At 36.9% G+C, this 18,925-nt stretch overlaps 2 protein-coding genes, 2 non-coding genes and 1 pseudogene across 4 annotated transcripts; 1 reads left to right on the forward strand and 4 right to left on the reverse strand.

Annotated features, from left to right (window-relative positions):
- The first annotated feature begins 7,742 nt into the window (after nt 1-7,742).
- On the forward strand, nt 7,743-10,411 carry LOC120146649 (uncharacterized protein At3g28850-like). The gene is made up of 2 exons (XM_039160159.1): nt 7,743-7,802; nt 9,267-10,411. Exons 1-2 carry the CDS (start codon nt 7,743-7,745, stop codon nt 10,374-10,376), a joined length of 1,170 nt encoding a protein of 389 aa, XP_039016090.1. The 3' UTR covers nt 10,377-10,411.
- An 876-nt stretch (nt 10,412-11,287) lies between these two features.
- Nucleotides 11,288-14,457, reverse strand: LOC120146630 (annotated as a pseudogene).
- Nucleotides 14,458-17,100: 2,643 nt separating this feature from the next.
- On the reverse strand, nt 17,101-18,388 carry LOC120146632 (probable small nuclear ribonucleoprotein G). Its single transcript, XM_039160143.1, has 4 exons — nt 18,254-18,388; nt 18,117-18,139; nt 17,471-17,592; nt 17,101-17,379 (listed from the first exon to the last, which is right to left on the reverse strand). The coding sequence occupies exons 1-4, from the start codon at nt 18,286-18,288 to the stop codon at nt 17,317-17,319; spliced, it is 243 nt and encodes an 80-aa protein (XP_039016074.1). The 5' UTR covers nt 18,289-18,388; the 3' UTR covers nt 17,101-17,316.
- Nucleotides 18,389-18,498: 110 nt separating this feature from the next.
- Nucleotides 18,499-18,570, reverse strand: TRNAP-CGG. The gene has a single exon. It is a non-coding gene; the product is annotated as a tRNA-Pro (tRNA).
- A 21-nt stretch (nt 18,571-18,591) lies between these two features.
- On the reverse strand, nt 18,592-18,663 carry TRNAP-CGG. Its single transcript has one exon. It is a non-coding gene; the product is annotated as a tRNA-Pro (tRNA).
- Nucleotides 18,664-18,925: the final 262 nt, after the last annotated feature.

Consider the following 18,925-nt stretch of genomic DNA (forward strand, 5'->3'; position numbering starts at 1 on the left):
AAAGCTATGTGGCTATGTGAAGATGTGTAATGGTATAAAAGATAATGCCCATGTTATGTGATATGAGAGCTAGGGGTATAGTTGGCATGCCAAGAGTCGAGGGATTATCAGTGGTCCTTCGGGACAAACAGTGGTCCTTCAGGACATAGTGGTTCTTCGGAACAATCAGTGGTCCTTCGGGACATAGTGGTCATTCGGGACAAATATTCAGTGCCCCTTGAGGGAGTTATGCGAGCTGTGGTGACAACATAGTCCACAACCTCTATGTACTCACATATTTTTAGTTCTCACATGTGTACATGGGCTAATAAATAGATAATATAAATAAACTTGATATGATGATATGTTTGTTTCCTTGTGAAATGTTATGTGTGATATATGATTGTACAAATGGTAATTATAAGATCATATGATAAAAGAAATCTATGATAGTGATAAAAATGAAGATGGTGATATAGTTGCTTGATTGTATATGTTATATAATATAAGTGGGTACATGTTAAGATATATGATATGAACATGAGAGATTATATGAACAAAAGAATAAGAGATATGAATGATAATGACATGTGTGTGTGTGTGTGTGTGTGAAAAGTCAATGTGACATCTCGGACTTGGATCCGGGTCGAATACGGGTTGGGGGTGTTACATTAATAATTTTATACAGTGTATTATAAATTTTGTTTTCCTTGAATAGGTGGTCTACTGATAGGAAAAATCATCAGGAGCTACCTGATGATTTAGAAAAAATTAGGGTGTTAATCGATCAGAAGGTTGGCACACATGTATGTCTTTTAATGTTTAAAAATTGATTTTAGATTATAGTTGTATAATTAGATTATTATTTTGATAAAAATTATATATATTTGTTTTAGTTCGAATGAGTGACATATTTTAATAATGATGTGAGGATGGTGATCCCACCTGAGTTGAGGGTCCCATTAGATGTTTGGATGGCGCCCTTTGATATGTTATGCGATTGTCGAGTGGCACTCCACTAATCGCGTGCTCCGGCAATTTGGTTGTTTTCAACCAATTCCGAAAGCCCAAGAATTTGGACGAGTTTCATAGCACAGATAGACGCGGGAAGACCGATACAGATTGGCTGGTGAGGTATAACGAGTGGGTCATGCTGTAAGAGGATCGACATCGGCGCCTTCTCCGTAGAGAGCCCATTTTTACTGACCTATTGATGGTTGCTGACGCTTATTACGAGTGGTTCAACAATAACAGGGAACCATTTCTGCTTTTCAAGGATGTACGAGGGTGGACCTTTCAGCGACGTCGACAGAGACGTTCACCGACACAACACCATCGTCCCCCGACTCGTGGACAGAGAGCAGGTGCTTCCTGTTCATCCTCAGATGCACCAACAGAACCTTCACAGCAGCCACCATCTACAGCGACTTACCTTCCGTAGCCATATGTGATGTCGTCATCGCCGTTCCCTTACCCGATGCCGCCTTCGCCACTCTCACCTGGTTTTATGACCCCGCCACCGTCACAGAGTTTTATGACCCCTCCTGGAGGATATTATGGGTCTATGTTTGTATATCCAACTTAGGGTTTATATGCCCACATTTTAGCGGGTTCAGTCTTATCACCCATGGTCACAACACAGGCACCTCCTATACAGTTTTCACACTCAGCGATGTCTGGGTTTTATGAGTTTTCCCAGTTTTCGTAGGCCGGTGGGATAGTCAGTCATACACCTCCAGGGTCCTTATTCTATGGAGGTGTTTCATCGTCATCAGCTCCTCATCAACCTAATGTAGCTGCTCACGACGACGACGACGACAATGGTGATGATGATGACCGCGATGAGTCACAACCACTGATACAAAGAAATCCTCCTCGAGATCGATAACCACCGCCCTACAGAACACATTCGCGTCGCAGACATTAATAGATTTTGTTTTTTTTATTATATTTGTATTTAGTTGTTTATTGGACTTTTTTATTGTAATTTTTTTATTATTTATCATTTAATACTTATTTTATTTCATTAATTTGGTTAGATTTATTTTAATTTATTTTGTTAAATTTGTTGGACTTTTTGTTAATGTATTTTGGTTAATTTTTTTATTACCATTTAATATCAGCTATTGTAATTTGTTTACCATTTATCATTTGATACTTATTGTAAGTTTGTTATATTTAAAATTATATTCAAATACCAAATTGTTATGATAAAATATAATAATTGTGTTCGATAACTTTCTTTATTTTGTCACTTATTGTAAGATCGAATGACATTGACTTGAAGTAAATGCAAATTAAAGTACAAGAATTCTTATTTGATAAACAACTAAGTCAGTTTCTCTCATCAATTGTTACTTGATGACAACATAAGTGGACATATTTTTCTAGTGTATCCTGGGTTTCTACAATGTCCACATCTTCTGTCTTGTCTAGATCTTTCTCGAATATCCATATCACAATGAATTCGATTGGATTTTGGATGACCATGCTCCCTCAATAAAGTTGGATTTGGTAAAATCGGAAGCCAATCCTGAACCTCATCAGGGTCTTTGTCATTACCTATAGGGGGAACTCAAATTCGTATACCTTAAAAACTTCAGATAGTAGGTATACGAGATCCACAAAACAATTATAGTCTTGACGTGTATACGAGCAAGCTGCTATCACATGAGAGCATGGACGCATGAGAGCATGGATACATCAGAGCTTGAAAAAACCCGTAGTCGCACGTCTGTCCTGTAGATTTACTCTTAACGACACAACTTCAATCCCTTGAAAAGGTCGCGGTAACTCTGTGACATGAAACATTTCATGTCTTCTAGAGAAGCTTGTTACAGACATTCCATTTGATGCAACATTTTTTTGTAGATCTGCAACTAATCTAGGGTGATAGACATGGCCGTCTTGCATCCATGTTTGAGTTTGTCCCCCGAGCTTCGCAAAAAGTGCCTCCAAACGAAAATTTGTAGTTTTTACCAAAACCACTACAGGTAAGTGGCCCTTTAAGGTTGAATTGATTGCCTCAACCAAGTTGGTCGTCATGTGTCCATATCGATATCCACCATCATATGCACTCGTCCATATTTCTTTATCGATGAGGCTGATGTAACCGTATCCTTCCTCATTTTTCACCCACAAATCTTGAAGCATTGATTCAAACGTTTGAGGAAGTAGTTTGTAACCTGATCAAAAAAAATGTATAACTTACTAACTTGCTTTCTTTGCAAAATTAAAATGATCGAAAGAAAAAAAACTACATCAGTTTCACTTACCCATGCGCACAATTAATTGACGCTCATTATTCTTCTTGTACCTTCCATGGTAGTTCGCAGCAATGTGTCGGAGACAATACCTATGTTGGACAAAGGGTGGTTGCCACATTGGACCCAAAGACTCCATTGCTGCTTTGATCTCAGCTCCGCAATCTGAAATGACATAGATTTTTTCCCTCGTGATAACATGTACACGTAACTTTCGGAGGAAAAAAACCCAAGAATCTATACCTTCTACTTCAACAATAGCAAAAGCAACTGGAAGAATATTGTGATTTTCATCTTGGATAACTGCTAATAATAATACATGCTTGTATTTTCCATACAAGAAAGTCTCATCGATCTGGACCATAGGCTTGCAATATTTGGCAACATTAACGCACTGTGGGTAAGTCTAAAAAACTGGTAGAATTGGCATCGATCGTGAAGAACTCGATCATTATGGTATGCATAGGAGGTTTCGAAGTCCAAAATTGTCCTAGAATTCAACCTTCGCGCCAGCCTAAACCAGCCTGGAAGTTCGTTGTAAAATGCATCTCATTCGCCATGAAGTTTGACAATGGCATTTTATTTTGTCAACCAAGATTTTTTATAGGAGACAGTGTACCCATACTGCGATTGTATAGCTAAAATCAACACAGCAGCAGCTATATGAGAGCTTGCTTTTACCATGGGCATGATGGCTTGGCATATCACTTCAGAGTCCAAGTTGATTTGGTCTTGGTTGACCCCTCCAGCACAATATGTGTGAGGACCGTTGTATACTATTAGTTCTCATCTGTTGTTTTTTCTCTTCCTCTTCGATACGCGAACCATCCAATTGCATCCGTTTTCCCGTCGGGTACAGTAGCATACATATTTTTCTGTCGTGGAGCGGTCGACTCTCGATTGAACAGAATTACGGATATTTTAATTTTTTATAGCCATCATCGCTTCTTCTTTGCTTGAAAACTTCATGCCTAAAGATAACTCACTATTATTTATTGATGAGTAATATCCATAGTTACCAATATGAGGCATATCCGCGAATTCTGGCCCATACATTACACCATAATCAGCTTCATACATGTGTGCTGGAGGGTCAGCTTATGCCACATTTGAGGGAAATTCATCTACATCATCATCAGAGTTGAATTGCGGTGATTTTGTGTGAATGAATAGTCCAGTCTCAGCACCATCCACACCAGGCTCACGAATCGGTTTTTCTGGTGGAGATGATGGTTCCTCCATACTCTCCACATTTAGGTCGAAGAACCTACTGCTTGCACGTCTTCCCCTTGAACTAGAAGGCATATCGACATTGAGATCAAAAAAGCTCACAGTGGAATGCCTCCCCCTGGAGCTTGAAGTCATCGTGTCAAATGAAAACTGCACAGATTGTTGCGTTGATGGCATCTCCATATTAAGGTCAAAGAAATTTGCAGATGAATGCCTTTCCCTTGAAATGGGCGCGATGTTGCCATATGGATTGTTCGTGGACCCACCTCGGTATATATCGTAAGGAGTTGCGGATGATTGTCTCCCGATTGAAGTTGATGTGACGGCACCATGATGCGTATTTCTCATTATGGCGTTAAAATTATTACACATTACTGTAGTCGGGTTGTCAACTTGAATAACTTGTTCAGCTAGCCCATAGTGGGAGCTTAATGACTGACCCGAACAACACACACTTGAACAAACTTTGCATACATCTCAACATCGACGTCTGAATAATTACTTTGAGAATCAACCATCATTTCAACATCATCATTGATCGATAGTTAAAACGTTGTATAAGTTAATGGCAACAATGATGTTGGAAATCTGTACTGCAACGACGACATTTTTCTACTACTTCCAACATGAACCTTCCTCGAAATCTTCGTTATCAGCTCCTCAAGAGTTATGTTTCTCTTGAATGATATTTTAACACGCTCATTTGATACGAAAACAACGTCGGTTTCATCTTCTCGAATTTCTCCATCATAATAAACAATAGCTGAAAGTCGCGCCATTCTTAGAGTTTAAAAGTGCGACAATATTATATATGCAAAAAAATAACTAAAACAAACCTTATTAAAAAAATAATATATGAAAGAAAATATAACACAATAAATTTTTTACACACGAACGTAAATAATTTAAATATTATAGTTTTATATTATTACCTACACTACAAAAATATTTCGACGTATGCTCCCGCTTTTCAATTTTACAAACACATAAATTAATTGAAAACAATTAGTATAATTTTTTTCAAATAATCATATATAATTATAAAAAATAATATAACAAAATTACCTTATAACGAAAAATCGAACGAACTTCTGAATCAAATATAAGAGAATTGTCGGGTGTAATTTACTGGTTGAAAGGATTGTTGGTGAGAGAGTTTACGGGGAGATAGCTATCTATAATCGAGAGATGATGCTTTAAAGCCGAGAAGTTCGAGTAAATTATGCAAGGCGTGGACCCTGCACCACGCCTTGTATTATGCATGTTTGATAATTAAGCATGTGATAATTGAAAAACGCGGCCCCTACACCGCGCTATAGCCCTACGTGGAGCAAGGCGCGCCCCAGGGGCCGTGCTATAACCCACGTGGCGCCAACTCAGTATAAAGAACGCTGCAGGGGCGCGCCTTACCTCACATGGTGCCAGATCAACATAAAGCGCGTTGCAGGGACACATCTTACTGCAAAGAATGTTAGATCGAAAAAAATAGTCTGAAGGGTTCCTAACAGGGAAATATAAAGTCATAGGATGATATATCGGGAAAAACACTTGTTTTTACTCTATATTTTAATGAATTTAGAGTTAAGCAGTCAAAGATATCATTGATTACATCCTCTATATAATTAAATATTTTAAAGAGAGAATGCAAGAAGTGGGTTCAGTGTTTTAAAATTTTAAAATTAAATCCAATAGAATAGAATATCGGCTTTTTTTTTTGGATAATTGAATATCGGCTTTTGTATTTATATAATATAACACAATATGGTCGTGCAATGTTGCGATACAAATTAATACAAGAGGGAACACATTGCTCCATGTTAAACCCAGTTTTCTAGAAGATGAAATATTCAAATGTTTTCCATTACCCAAAACTCAATTACTAATTATACTAAAACAACAAATACCACGGCAGAAAAGTAGAAAAGTGGAACAGTGGGCACCCCAAGTCTTTATTTAATTAGAGATTAAAATTAATTAATTAATAATATTTTTAATATTTAATTGTTTTATAATTCTTTATAACGTCAAGACGACATTTTTATAAAAAATTAAAATTAAAATTATTATTAATAATATATTATTATCTAATTTATTAATTATGCATAAATAATACTTTATCAACCCAAATAATATTTATCCTTTTGAAGGTGGATAAGAGTTCCACCGGGGTTCTAAGAAGTCAATTCCACCGATGGAGCTTCCACCACTCAGTGCAGTCAATCTGCAGCAGCGTTTTGTTCATAACGGATATGCCAAACCTTTATCGTCCATTCTCGATCCTGGAGTTTTGAGATAGCAGCAACCAAGGTGTTGTCTGCTAGAGCTTCCGATCGACGACTTGTTGCAGATCTTAGCAGCTTCAAAGTTATCAGTTTCCAATTCGACATGCCGAAATCCTAACCTTCAAGCATGAGATAGGATATCGTGAATAACCCATAGCTCCGCAACAAGAATTGAGCATTTCGCCATTTCCCCAAACTCCAAGTGAATCCGAAAATTCATTCACTCTCCGAATTACGTAATAAACCACCGACAGAAGCCATGCAATCATTTGTTCTCACTGCGCCATCCGAGTTCGCCTTTATCCAACCATTATCGGGTCGCCTCCACACCAAAAGAGCAGCAGGCGGAGCTTGTTTCGGATCTGATGCATACGCGTTTGCAGTAGCAAACTGATCTTCTACCAGCCGCATACAACGCAAGACAAAATCCTTTTTTTGCACAAAATCAGGATCAAATAGCAAGCTACATCTATATTTTCCAAAGCTGCCAGCAAATAGTCGCAAAGAGAACTGTCCAGTTACTGTTCACATAGGAAACCATACCTGAATTTTTTGAGGTAAGATTCTGCATGAACCAGACCCCATAAGGCGAGGAGAGAAAATCAATCAACTTATCAGCCGGACCACCCTTGTCCAGACAGATTCGACCATTCTACAATGACGCAAGACATGATCAACATCCTCCGAGCCTCGGCTACAGATTTGACAACCATCCATGGTCGACAAGTGGCGCCTGAATCTTTCAACATTTCTGAGCAAACGTTCATGGACTGCTAACCATAAGAAGGTTCTCACCCTTTGTGGAACCTCAAGTTTCCAAATTATTTTCCAATTTATCCTCGATTCCTCATGCTGGAAGAAGGATTTATAAGCTGACTTGGTTATGAACTGTTTATCGAATTCCCAACGCCAACCAGGTACATCGTTTCCCAAGTGCACTTGAGGAGGTTTCACCGCCGCAATACGCTGAATAATATGCTCAGGAAGCATGGTCGATAACCTTCCCCAGTCCCAGCCGCCAAAGGGAAGCACCATCTCACAAACAGCAGTTGGATTCGGTGAACCGATTCCTTTATAGGCAAAGACAAACCGATTTTCAGCTTCCAACCAAGGATCAAACCAAAAAAGTTTCAATATCTTTAATTAATTTTAATTTTTTTTCTTAACTACTTTTTTGCATAATTATGTTTAAAAATAAAATAGAATCGTTTAATTAAGTTATTAAAATTAATTAATAATTTCAATGTCTATATTTTCATAATATTTACATTACATAAAATTTATATAAAAATATTTTTAAAAATAATAATAACTACGAAATGATACACTAAAATGCATCACTATTCGAATGTGTACCGAAAAATCAATATGATACAATTCTAACTACCTTAGTTACTTTAGTGGAACAAATTAATATTTTGCTAATAATAAATGTTAAAATATTACTAAAGGTAGACTCGTAAAGCGAACTCGGTGATAAAAATAAATGTTGTTTTAAAAAAATTAGATTCGAGTAGCTATTTATGTAGAATTGATTGAACCATCGAAATAATAAAGATTATATAAAAAAATATAAAAATGCATTATTTATAGTCTTTATGAAAGTGAGATCTTATATTTTTTTTAACTGAATTGATGTTGAGTTAATTAAGGACATAAAATCAATCAATGACATAATATATAATATATACATTAAAATTGAAATTAAATTATGGGTTAGTGGCACGAACTAAGAATTTTGGTAATAAATGAATTATTTTTATTTTTTAAGGTCTCGATTCGAACACCATAAATATCAGGAGTGTAAACGTTCGATGTCAAATGATTAAGAGTTTTCTTTGAACATATATTACCTTGTACTTACTTGATATTAATAAAAATATTTTGGGTTGGTGTGTTGATTTATTACTTTCTAGATTAATATATTCTTATAAAAAAATAATGTTAATTTTTTTCTCTTCAAATTTTATGACTTCGTCTTGATTAATTCAAACAGACCCATGTCACACACTTGGCTTTTGGTGGGTGAGTTTCCTAGAGAAAATTTTTTACATACACGACGGATCAAACTTAAGACCTACTTAATTGATATCAAACTGATTACTATTTGAACTAACCTACTTGATAACACCATGCTAACTTGTTAAACGTTGTTAAACTAAATATTTAAAAATTAAGCAAGTATGTAAAGGACTAAGAAACAAACAATCCGAAGTTCAACACATCAGTAAAGAGATAAAATAAAAATAAGAGGCGAAAACGGAAAACAAAAAATAATTACAGGGCTACCCACACAATATTCCCATGATCTTGCCCACTATACCACATTCGAAAAAAATCGAACGTTGGGGCCCGTTCTCAGACAACAACGGTTGCCATTCAAAAACCTTAAACTAGATAACTCCCTCCCTCTCTCTCTCTCTCCTTGAAAAGAACAGAGCAAGACATCTGAAAAAGAAAGAATTTTCCTCCCTGAAAAAGATGGGTTGTGTTTCTTCAAAACACTTTAAAGAAAGAGCTCCAACGAGAAATTCTTCTCAACAATGGCGGCGACTACGCCGACCACGTTGTTTCTCTCAAGTCGAGCACTTACGGGGTCCTTAAACTCGACGACAATGAACTGCAACATCAAATAGAAGAAGATGGTGTTCCAGAGACTGATAGTGTTAAGAGATCGCCTCCTCGTCAAGAACCAGAGGTAATCAATGCCTGGGAACTCATGGAAGATCTAGATGAAGATAAGTTTTTCAAAAGGAGTCCGAAATCGCGTGTTTTCGTTAAGGAAAAAGGTGTAAGAAGTCCACTGAAGTTCTTGAATCAGATCGGTTCTCCATTGAAAGTGAAGAAGTATGGCGGGAAAGAGAACAAAGGAAGCCCGAAATCGATACCGGGAGTGAATAATCCCATGGATAGTTCGTGTAAAGCATGCGCAGTGTTGAAGTTGAGTTATCCAGTGAAAAGCACCATAAATGAAGGGCTTGAAGGTGGTGACTTGGGGTTTTCGTCAAGAAGAGGTGGTTTTAGTCCCTTGTTTGATCCGGAGCTTGTCTCTTTGTACGAGAAAGAGTTGTCAGAAGAAGAGGAACAAATCAAGATGATAAGTTCACCCGAATCCGAATCCCAAAAATCGAAAAAATCTCAGGACTCAAAGGCCTTTCTTCAAGATTTCGAGCCGAAATGCCCAGCAGGTGGAGAAAACGCAGTTGTAGTCTACACTACAACGTTGAGAGGGATTAGAAAGACCTTTGAGGAATGCAACACGGTGAGATCCATCATCAAATCGTACTGTATCCAAATATCCGAGCGTGATATATCGATGGATTCCGGGTTTAAGGAAGAGTTAAGGAAGCTAACAGGCACAAAAGAAGTGAAAGTTCCACTGGTATTTGCGAAAGGAAGGTTTATTGGGGGAGTAGAAGGGGAAGGGAAACTTGAAATGTTGTTCGAAGGGATCCCCATGGCGGTTCCCGGGTGTAAAGGCTGTGGTGGGGTGAGATTTGTGATGTGCAAACAATGCAATGGGAGCTGCAAAGTTTTAGATAAGGAACTGAAGAAGAAGATACGGTGTGGTGAGTGCAACGAAATTGGATTGATTCAATGCCCCATTTGTTGTTGTGGATAAACCCTCTTTGATTCATTTTGGATTTTTGGGATTTCCACTAGGTATTGTATTTGGTCTGATCCCAAGCCTGTAACAATGACATCTTGAAGAACCATTTTTGTTTTTCTTTTCTGATTTGGGGATCTAAAGTGGGCTTTAGGCCTTGTTTGATAATGTTTGATTGTAAAAAGAATGGTTGTTTATTGGATGATATGGCCTTAGTGAGCGTTGGCTGAGTTTCAGATTCATGGTTTGTTCACTTTCTTGTGTCAATTCCTTGTCCTCTTCTCCTTGATTCAAATTATTTGTATGCTTTACACACAAACCCTGCATGACATTGAGAGGACTTTGTCATTTGCAGCTCTACTTACAGAATAATTTCATCTCTTGGCAACCTAAAACATGAACAAAAAAGTTCAAAATTTCAGCACAAATGTGAGAGCTTGAAATACCAGATAGCATCCATGGAAATCAACGAATCAGCAGAAACAAGGGAAGGAATCGTTACATTGGAGAAGGAAGCTGCAAGGGAACCAAAGGACGCAAAGCAGAAGAAAAATTCCTCCAAAAGCATCGTATACTCATCTCCAACTGCGCTTGCTATGAAACGAGTATTTGTAATCGCCTAATCGGAACTTAAATCTTGAGAATTAAACCAATTAAATACTTTCCATCTAGACTAGAACAGCAGAAGTTTGGGTTTTCGGCTTTTGCAATGAAATAGAATGACTAGCAGGTGGGCTGGACTAGCTTCGCTCTTCCTCTTTCGGGCTTACTGTTGTTTATGCTTTTAGACAGGCTCTTTCTTAACTAGAATTATGAAACATCTATCATTTTTTTAGTTTAAAAAGTTGAAAATTGGCTGAAATATATATATATATATATATATATATATATATTATTAGCTTTAGAAAGAGTGACAATGAGTAGTATGAATAATAGAAAATGTTTGAATGAGCTGAGGAAATGTTAAGTCAGTGTGAAGCATTGAAAGGTGAAAGAATCTCCACTCAAAATCACACGAGCATAAATTCATAAACAATATTTCCAAAGGAAAGAAACCATAACACAACATACTACCCACTGTTACCAGTTGGCATTTCCCACCTCATCTGACTACACAATGTTAGCAGCATTTAAAGGTAATTCACCTCCAAGCTTCGAAAAGCTCGGCTCTCGCATTCATCAGCCCCGCTATCCTTGTTCCCTTATTCTTCTGGACAACTCCTGCTGCATTACCCATAGATTGTTCAATTGACTTCTTTGTTCCCTTCTTTAGACTCGAAGCACTCAATTGATCAGTTCTTCTCTTTCCGTATGTACTTTGGAGGCCTCCTTTTTCGAGTCCATTCACTAAAGAAATCACTTGAGACACTAAAGTGCAGGGGCAGTTATCGAGTAGGGATCGGTTTCCAGCACAAATGTTCTCGATTGAAGTTAGGAAACCTTGAGAGCTACTTTCGGTTGTCAAATTCTCTTTAGCAGAGTGAGGGGGGCTCTCTACGGCGGGTTCTTCAGCAACAAAAGCTTTCTCTCCTTCGCTTTCATTTTAACCTCCACATTGGCATCTTTGAGTAATTGCGAAGAGCTTTGCTGACCATTCTTATCAGACGGCTCTAAGTGAGAACCGGGATTAGAGTCTATCATAGAATCTTCTCTTTCTTTAAGTGTTCTAATAATAAGTGTCTTCAGAAGATTCATCACCTGGACTGCATGCATCAATGCAGTTAAAGGATCCGACATCTGCAATAAACAGCAGTAGTTAATATCCATATCGAGTACATAATATCCAACACTAACCTATGAGTATCAACTATCAAGTAACATAGCTTTAAGGTGCCCCAGAAAATAGTGTTTTCATGACTGGAATGAACTGTGAATCTTTTCCAAGGACCTCTACCTTTCCTAGGTTTTGAAAATACGGCTTTTAGTGCAAACTCAAGTTTAAGGGATGCATCTATTTTGACAACCAGTGTTGAACTAGCTCAAATCTCAGTAACCAATAATTTTGCATTAAGTCTGAGATTGAAATGTGTATTTAAATTGAAACTACCAAAAGATATTTACTCACTTGAGTCATGTTTGGAGCAAACACCATCGCAACATTACGTGCATTCATCTTGTTCACCCGTTCCACTTGCACAACATCAGCCATTAAATTTATTGCCCAATCCAGTAGAGCAGCTTCGGTTGGAGGAAGGAGCCTTACAAGCCGAGCACACTCTTCTTCTGACTGGGCTTGCATTACCTCTTCCGGAGGAAGAGAATCCAAAACACCACTAGGAAGTTCCCTAAACCAAGCCTGCAAAATCATAAACACCACAACCGAATTGAAAAGTTCATTCAACTGGGGAAGATCTCACCATTATTTGAGATATCTTGGCAGCATTTTGAGCCCACGAATCAATCCTTTCAATAGTATATTCAAACTACTCCTATCAACTCAATATACACACGAGAAACATGTTCAAACTACTCAAATACGACCGAAGATATTGAAGAGCAAAGAAAATACCTTTATAAGACCAGCCAAGCAATGTACATCTATCCCATCTGGTATAACTCCCCTGTTTAGCTGTTCCCTGACATACTCTTCATGACTGTTCTCAGCATTAATTCTGAAAATTCCTTCTGCCTAAATAAATATATATATATATATATAAGAAGTTAATTACTAAACCGGATACTTCAAGCAACTATATAGCCATAGAACAAAGTAGAGAAAAGATAGATGGTCATATACCTGGAGGCCTCCTCGGGCATATAAATGACTTTGCATCAGGAGTAGTATCGTTGGCACACTATTCCCTCTAGAGTCCAGCGAGAGCTGCATAGATTCAGTCGAAACTCCAAACACGCTCGCGCTGCACAAGAATGGTACCTTAGTTAACAAAATAAAACTGGCACAGACATGCGCAGTGGATATCGTAAAGACCTTGACAACTCTATTATCATTTGCCACCAAAAAGAAGTTTTCATTTCAATTTCCACACATTCATTGAAATTAATTGGATTCAAGTATGGAATTTAAGTTTGATCTTTGATCTGAGCACTGCAAACAATGAAACAAACATAGAATAGATATAACTCCATGGCGACCTTAATTACTATAGAATTCTATAAATGAATCAAGGCTTTCTAACTCAAAGAAACTGGTCATCATCTGAAGCTCCTAAAATGGGTGGATTTTTACAACTGTAGTTTAAAGAAATCAATAGAAAGAGGGAATTCACAAAAAAAAAAAAAGAATCTTGAGAAAAATATCTGCAGTTACTAAAACAAGCAAACCCCAGAAAAATGATTCAAAAACTACCCCTTTGACAATCATGAAAGATGCCCATATGAGAATTTCAATCAATACAGAAAACAAATAAAAAATATGCATCGATAAACTTGCCTGGCACTCGGGGCTCTTCTGGGGACCTCGGGCTCAAATTCAACCGGCAAACCAAGAAATCCATGGAACCTATCAAAAGTCACATGAGCAACATGTCTGACATTGGTAGGTAATCCGATTTCCATTGAACAGAGCTCTTTATTTCCAGAAAGGCTGCACCCAATCAACGACTTCCTAAAAGCAGCCACCAAAAGCGTTAATAAAGACAGCTGATCCCCTTCCCCTTCTCTGTCCCTTTCTTTCCTCTCTTCCTCTTCCCTATTCTCTTCTTCTTGATCCCTCTCTTGGGCTATTATATTCTCCACGGTGCTTACATTAGAGTTTGTAAGGGCATGTGGAGTTGAGGTGGAGCTTGAAAATGAAGGGAAGTGAGATGGGGATGATTGGAGTATTTCAGTCATTATGTTCTTTTTTCCCTTTATTGGAGTAAACAAAATTAGAGCCAAGAAACCAAAAATAAATGGGTTTCTTTGGAAGAAGGGGAAATCAAGATTTGGTGTCTATGTAGAGTTGGATTGAAGCAAAGATTTTGGATGGTAGGAAGCAACTATCATCACTTTTTAAGGGTTTTTTTGCCCTTTTTTTATACAATTTCCTTAGCTGGCTTTGGAGGGTGAAGAAGCAAAGTGTAAAGATTGAAAATTTAGGGAAAGGGAGAGAAGTGATGGTGGATGGAGGAGATGAAGAGACTGACAGAGGATACCGTCTTCTCTACAGTGAATCAGGCGTTGCCATCTAAGCATCTAATAAAGGAATTCCTTTTAATGGGTTATGTATGTTGGGATTAAAGCATGTATGTCATGATATGATAATGACATGCATACTTCAGTTTCATAGTTTTTATTCCTTTTCACTTCTAATCCCAAGTTCCCCCACATAATTTTACATGAAAGAAAATCCGTCTTAACATAAACCCAAGTTTAAATGGATCATGTCAGAACCTGGCAAAATATCCATAAGCTTCAACAAAATTTGTCCCCTTTCACTTTGCTTTTCTGCTTTACCATTCGAAGGATGAAGATTTGCCTATTTGCATGTTCAACATTTGTTTTTGGCTTAATATAAAAATAAGTATTCAAATTATATCGTTTTTATTAAAGTAGTATCTAAATTTTTTTTTTTTATTAATTCAAATGTTTAACGATACAAATATTATCACTTTAGTTGATTTAACAGTAATTAACGTTAAAATATTCTTTTAAGTGGTACATGTCATATTTATATAATTTTGAAAATTGTTATTAATTTTTTTTATAAAAAAATATTTTTATTTTAAAACCCCAAAATTTTCAAAAATCTTTTAAAAAAATTAAAAACTTTGAAAACTCTAATTTTAATCCTATATCAATGTCGGTCGCCGCCGTTGCCATCGACCAAGCTTACCCTCGAGCGTGCCTCCACCCGACAATCAGTTACCCAATGATCAACCACCCGAAAACCCCACCCGACGATAAAATCGACAGTAAACTCGACAAACCAAACTATTGGAATTCGCGACACATGACGATTCCAATGGTCATATCAACTGCAGGACTGTAAACGACAAATAAGGAAAATGACAAGTGTGGCATCGACAACCATGGTCGACAAGAGAGGTAAGGTTAGGGTTAGAGTTGGGGATTTGAGATTTGAGATTTTTAGGGATTTGAGATTTTTTTTAATTTTAGAAAAAAAAGAATTTTTTATAAATATAATAATATTTTATGTTTTTATTTAAAAAAATTCAAAAATCGACATGGGTCATTTAACAGATTTTTTGGATGGTCGTTATGGCCGAAATACCTAAAGTGATGATGTTTATAACGTTAAATACTTAGATTTACTAAAAAAAAAACTAGATACCACTATAAAAATAAGCGGTCCCGCTTATTTTTATATTAATCCTTTGGTTTTTAAGAATAGTGCATGCAGAATTCTCCAATCTCCCTCCATAGTCTTACTCCTTTCTCTTGATTATTCAACTAAATTCTCGTTAACAATACAATCAATGAGTTAACAGAAGAAACAAAACAAGGAAAAGTGCTGTCCAAGTGAATTAAGCTGCCATTGAAATCATATCCTTGAAATCTTTTTAAAATTGCACCAAACATGTGCCAACAACTTTCCGCATAAAATTTTGCCAATCGGCAACTGATGGCTGTTGGGTGAGTTGTGCAACTGGATCATATCATTCATAAAACCCATTTTTTTTCTCATAACTGTCTGCCCTTCAAACCAGGAAAATGTTAATGTCATTATATTCAATATCATGATTAGGTAATTAATATTTAAGAACAGCCAGCCCCCTTTGAAAAGGGTAGCTTGATTCTGCAACGGGTACTTGTGGCCTCCCTGGTCTGGCTTTTCGAGGAACAGCCTAAAGAACAAAGGAAAAACAAAAGTGAAAGTGAAGGAGCTGTTGTCTACGACTACTCGTTAAGCTTCAAGCAAAAAGAGACTTTTAATCCCAACAATGCCCGTTGTAAAATGCAAACTCTACCGTATAATTACTTTTCCCTTTTACCTCTCTAAGCTCCACTGTTTCAAATTTGAAACCAAACTTCGCGGCTATACTTCATAACTTTATACATTGGTTTCGTACATAGACAGAGAGATGGCAGGGCAGCCTTTGCCCTTTTGGCCTTTTTTCCCTAAGTGATCGGTATTCGTTGGAATTGCAGAATCATGGTTGTTAAAAGTTCCAACCTACACGCATAGCATAGGGAAACGAAAGGGTTAAAAGATTAGCTTTCTCTATCCCTAAGCTTTCGTTTATCGAAAAGGAAACCTTGTTTGTATCTTACTTTTGTTGTTTCTGAATAATATAGTAAGTTGGGAGGATTACTAAGTCAATGGCCAAAACCAACGGCTCAAAACGAATCTGGTTCGACTTTTAGAGATACCCAAAAACACTTTGCAATAAGTGCATGCCGTAGGAACAAATAGACCTGGACTTACTTTCCAGGAAGCAACGGGTATAAACTCCAGTTTTACAAGTGATTCAAGCTGCTAAAGTTTTTTATTGAGGAAGCGAATCATTAAAGCGCGAGACCAGATAAAAGCTTTATCTAATGAAGCAGAACCAGTTTTACTCAAAGACTGCATTGTTATATCAATGTTGAGAACCAAATTTTTAAAATCAAAACAAAATTTAAAAGTTAATAACTAAATTTATTGTTATATCAATTTTATTAACAATCAAATCATTCTCATCAATCATTTCCATCAATTTTTAATGAAGAAACAACTAGACTTTTTTTTAAAGTGTCTTATGATCATCTGTTACTTTTCAAAGACGATGATCATTTCATAATAATGGGACTCAACAGAATATATCCTATAATCATGGGACTACTTGAGAATTTACCATCACAAGTATCGGTGTAACCGTTCTTTACATTCATTTAAATCCGTTTGAAATGCAGAAAGGGCAATCCATCAGGTGAAGTTTGGAAATGAAACGCAGAATCCATGGAGATCCATCTAAATTCCTACGAATTTTCAATTACATAACACATTGCCAATCCCAAACTAGAAGACTAGGGAAGAGATAAGTCAAACTGATATTCAATGGAAAAACCAGAATCACTGCATTCTGCCGACAGGTTCAAGGGCTTCAACAGTAACCACGCTATTTCCTCTTATCACCTGCAGTGGATTCAAATCAGCTAACAAATTCAAGTATACAGCCATATGAACAAGGTACTTAAAAGAAAGAAAGAGTTATTATGATGCTCACCACCATGCCAATGTCAGTTTTCTCATTGCCATTCACATGCACAGTGTTGTCAACCACAAGATTCATAAACTGATCAAACCCACGAAGTGTACCAACAACCATCCTATTTGCATTCAGCTTGACTGCACAGTTCACACACCAACAAAATTCAAACTATTACCATCGCTTCCTTTCATAAACATCTGCAATCCCATAAGCCACATGCATATATAGTACAAGGCTTTCCCCTCCATGTCTCTTATTTCACATTTTTCAGCTTTAGAAAAGATGCAACTTACCAGACCAATTAACAGCAGCAACCCAAGCATTAGCTAAGGCAATGAATATCCATGAAAATCTAAAAAATCCAACACATACAAAAGACGCTTACTTAAATCACATTTCAGGTGCAGAAAATTAACAGAGGACACAAGCTTTACTGTTACAATTGAATATCCATCGACAGTTAAAAACCTTCAGCTTCAGAGATACAAATACTGATCTTAGCTCAAATAGGAATCTATAACCATGCACGAGATCTTAACTAACCTAATTTCGGCTAAAGCAATTGACGACCAAATAAAACAAGAAACAACAAAGAATATAAACTACGTTTACATGAAAACTGGAAGAAAAAAAAGAGCAAAGAAGAAGAAAAGAAACTAACTTTGGAGTTTCTTGTCCATGTACCTGTTGTGATAAGAAAACAACACCAATAGAAGAAATTAGAAATTAGAAATTATTCGAGCGAAATGAAAGAAAAAGAAGATGAAATGAAATGAGTGAGGAAAGTATAGAACATGCTTTTTGAGATCTGGAGGCTGGCCTGATCTGCTCATTGTGAGGGAAGCTTGTTGTATTGGGGATGGGGAGTGCAAGCACGAGAGACAAAAGGAGGGGAGTAGGGTTTTGGGGAAGAAAGCCGTGAAGCGTAGAATTAAAAGTAAGTGGAGTAGCAAGGATTGTAGAGGGCCTGATCTGTATCAAGATACGGCCCAACTATGGTGAAAAATTAAAGTGGGATTCAAAACTTAAAAAAAAAAACAAATGGGGTGCTCCGAGAATCGAACTCGGGACCTCTCGCACCCGAAGCGAGAATCATACCACTAGATCAAGCACCCTTTGATAATGGCACAACAAATGGGGTGCTCCGAGAATCGAACTCGGGACCTCTCGCACCCGAAGCGAGAATCATACCACTAGACCAAGCACCCTTTGATAATGGCACCTGGATTATATTTTATATTATCTATAATACTTTCTGCCAAATACAACATGTTTAATTATAATGCGTTTCTTTTAATTTATTTGAATATGGCTGATCATTTTTACTGCTAAACCTCATTCATATCCCATTTTTCTTTTTCTAAGTGTTCAGAGATCGAATTTAGAAACTAAGATATTTCTTATCAATAAAAAATAAAAAGAAAAGAATATATTATTGAGTAATGTTAAATAACATGTTATTTAATCCAA

This window comes from Hibiscus syriacus, unplaced genomic scaffold, assembly GCF_006381635.1.
Source record: "Hibiscus syriacus cultivar Baekdansim isolate YM2019G1 unplaced genomic scaffold, ASM638163v2 tig00110930_pilon, whole genome shotgun sequence".
NCBI classification, from domain to species: domain Eukaryota; kingdom Viridiplantae; phylum Streptophyta; class Magnoliopsida; order Malvales; family Malvaceae; genus Hibiscus; species Hibiscus syriacus.

Coding starts and splice junctions, on each gene's coding strand:
- LOC120146649 (XM_039160159.1), top strand. CDS start 7,743: ATGGTCGATAACCTTCCCCAGTCCCAGCCGCCAAAGGGAAGCACCATC. Junction 7,803..9,266: donor GCACCATCTCACAAACAGCA/GTTGGATTCGGT, acceptor AACACTTTAAAG/AAAGAGCTCCAACGAGAAAT.
- LOC120146632 (XM_039160143.1), bottom strand. CDS start 18,288: ATGAGCAGATCAGGCCAGCCTCCAGATCTCAAAAA. Junction 18,140..18,253: donor CAGCCTCCAGATCTCAAAAA/GCATGTTCTATA, acceptor TTATCACAACAG/GTACATGGACAAGAAACTCC. Junction 17,593..18,116: donor CATGGACAAGAAACTCCAAA/GTTAGTTTCTTT, acceptor TGAACTGTGCAG/TCAAGCTGAATGCAAATAGG.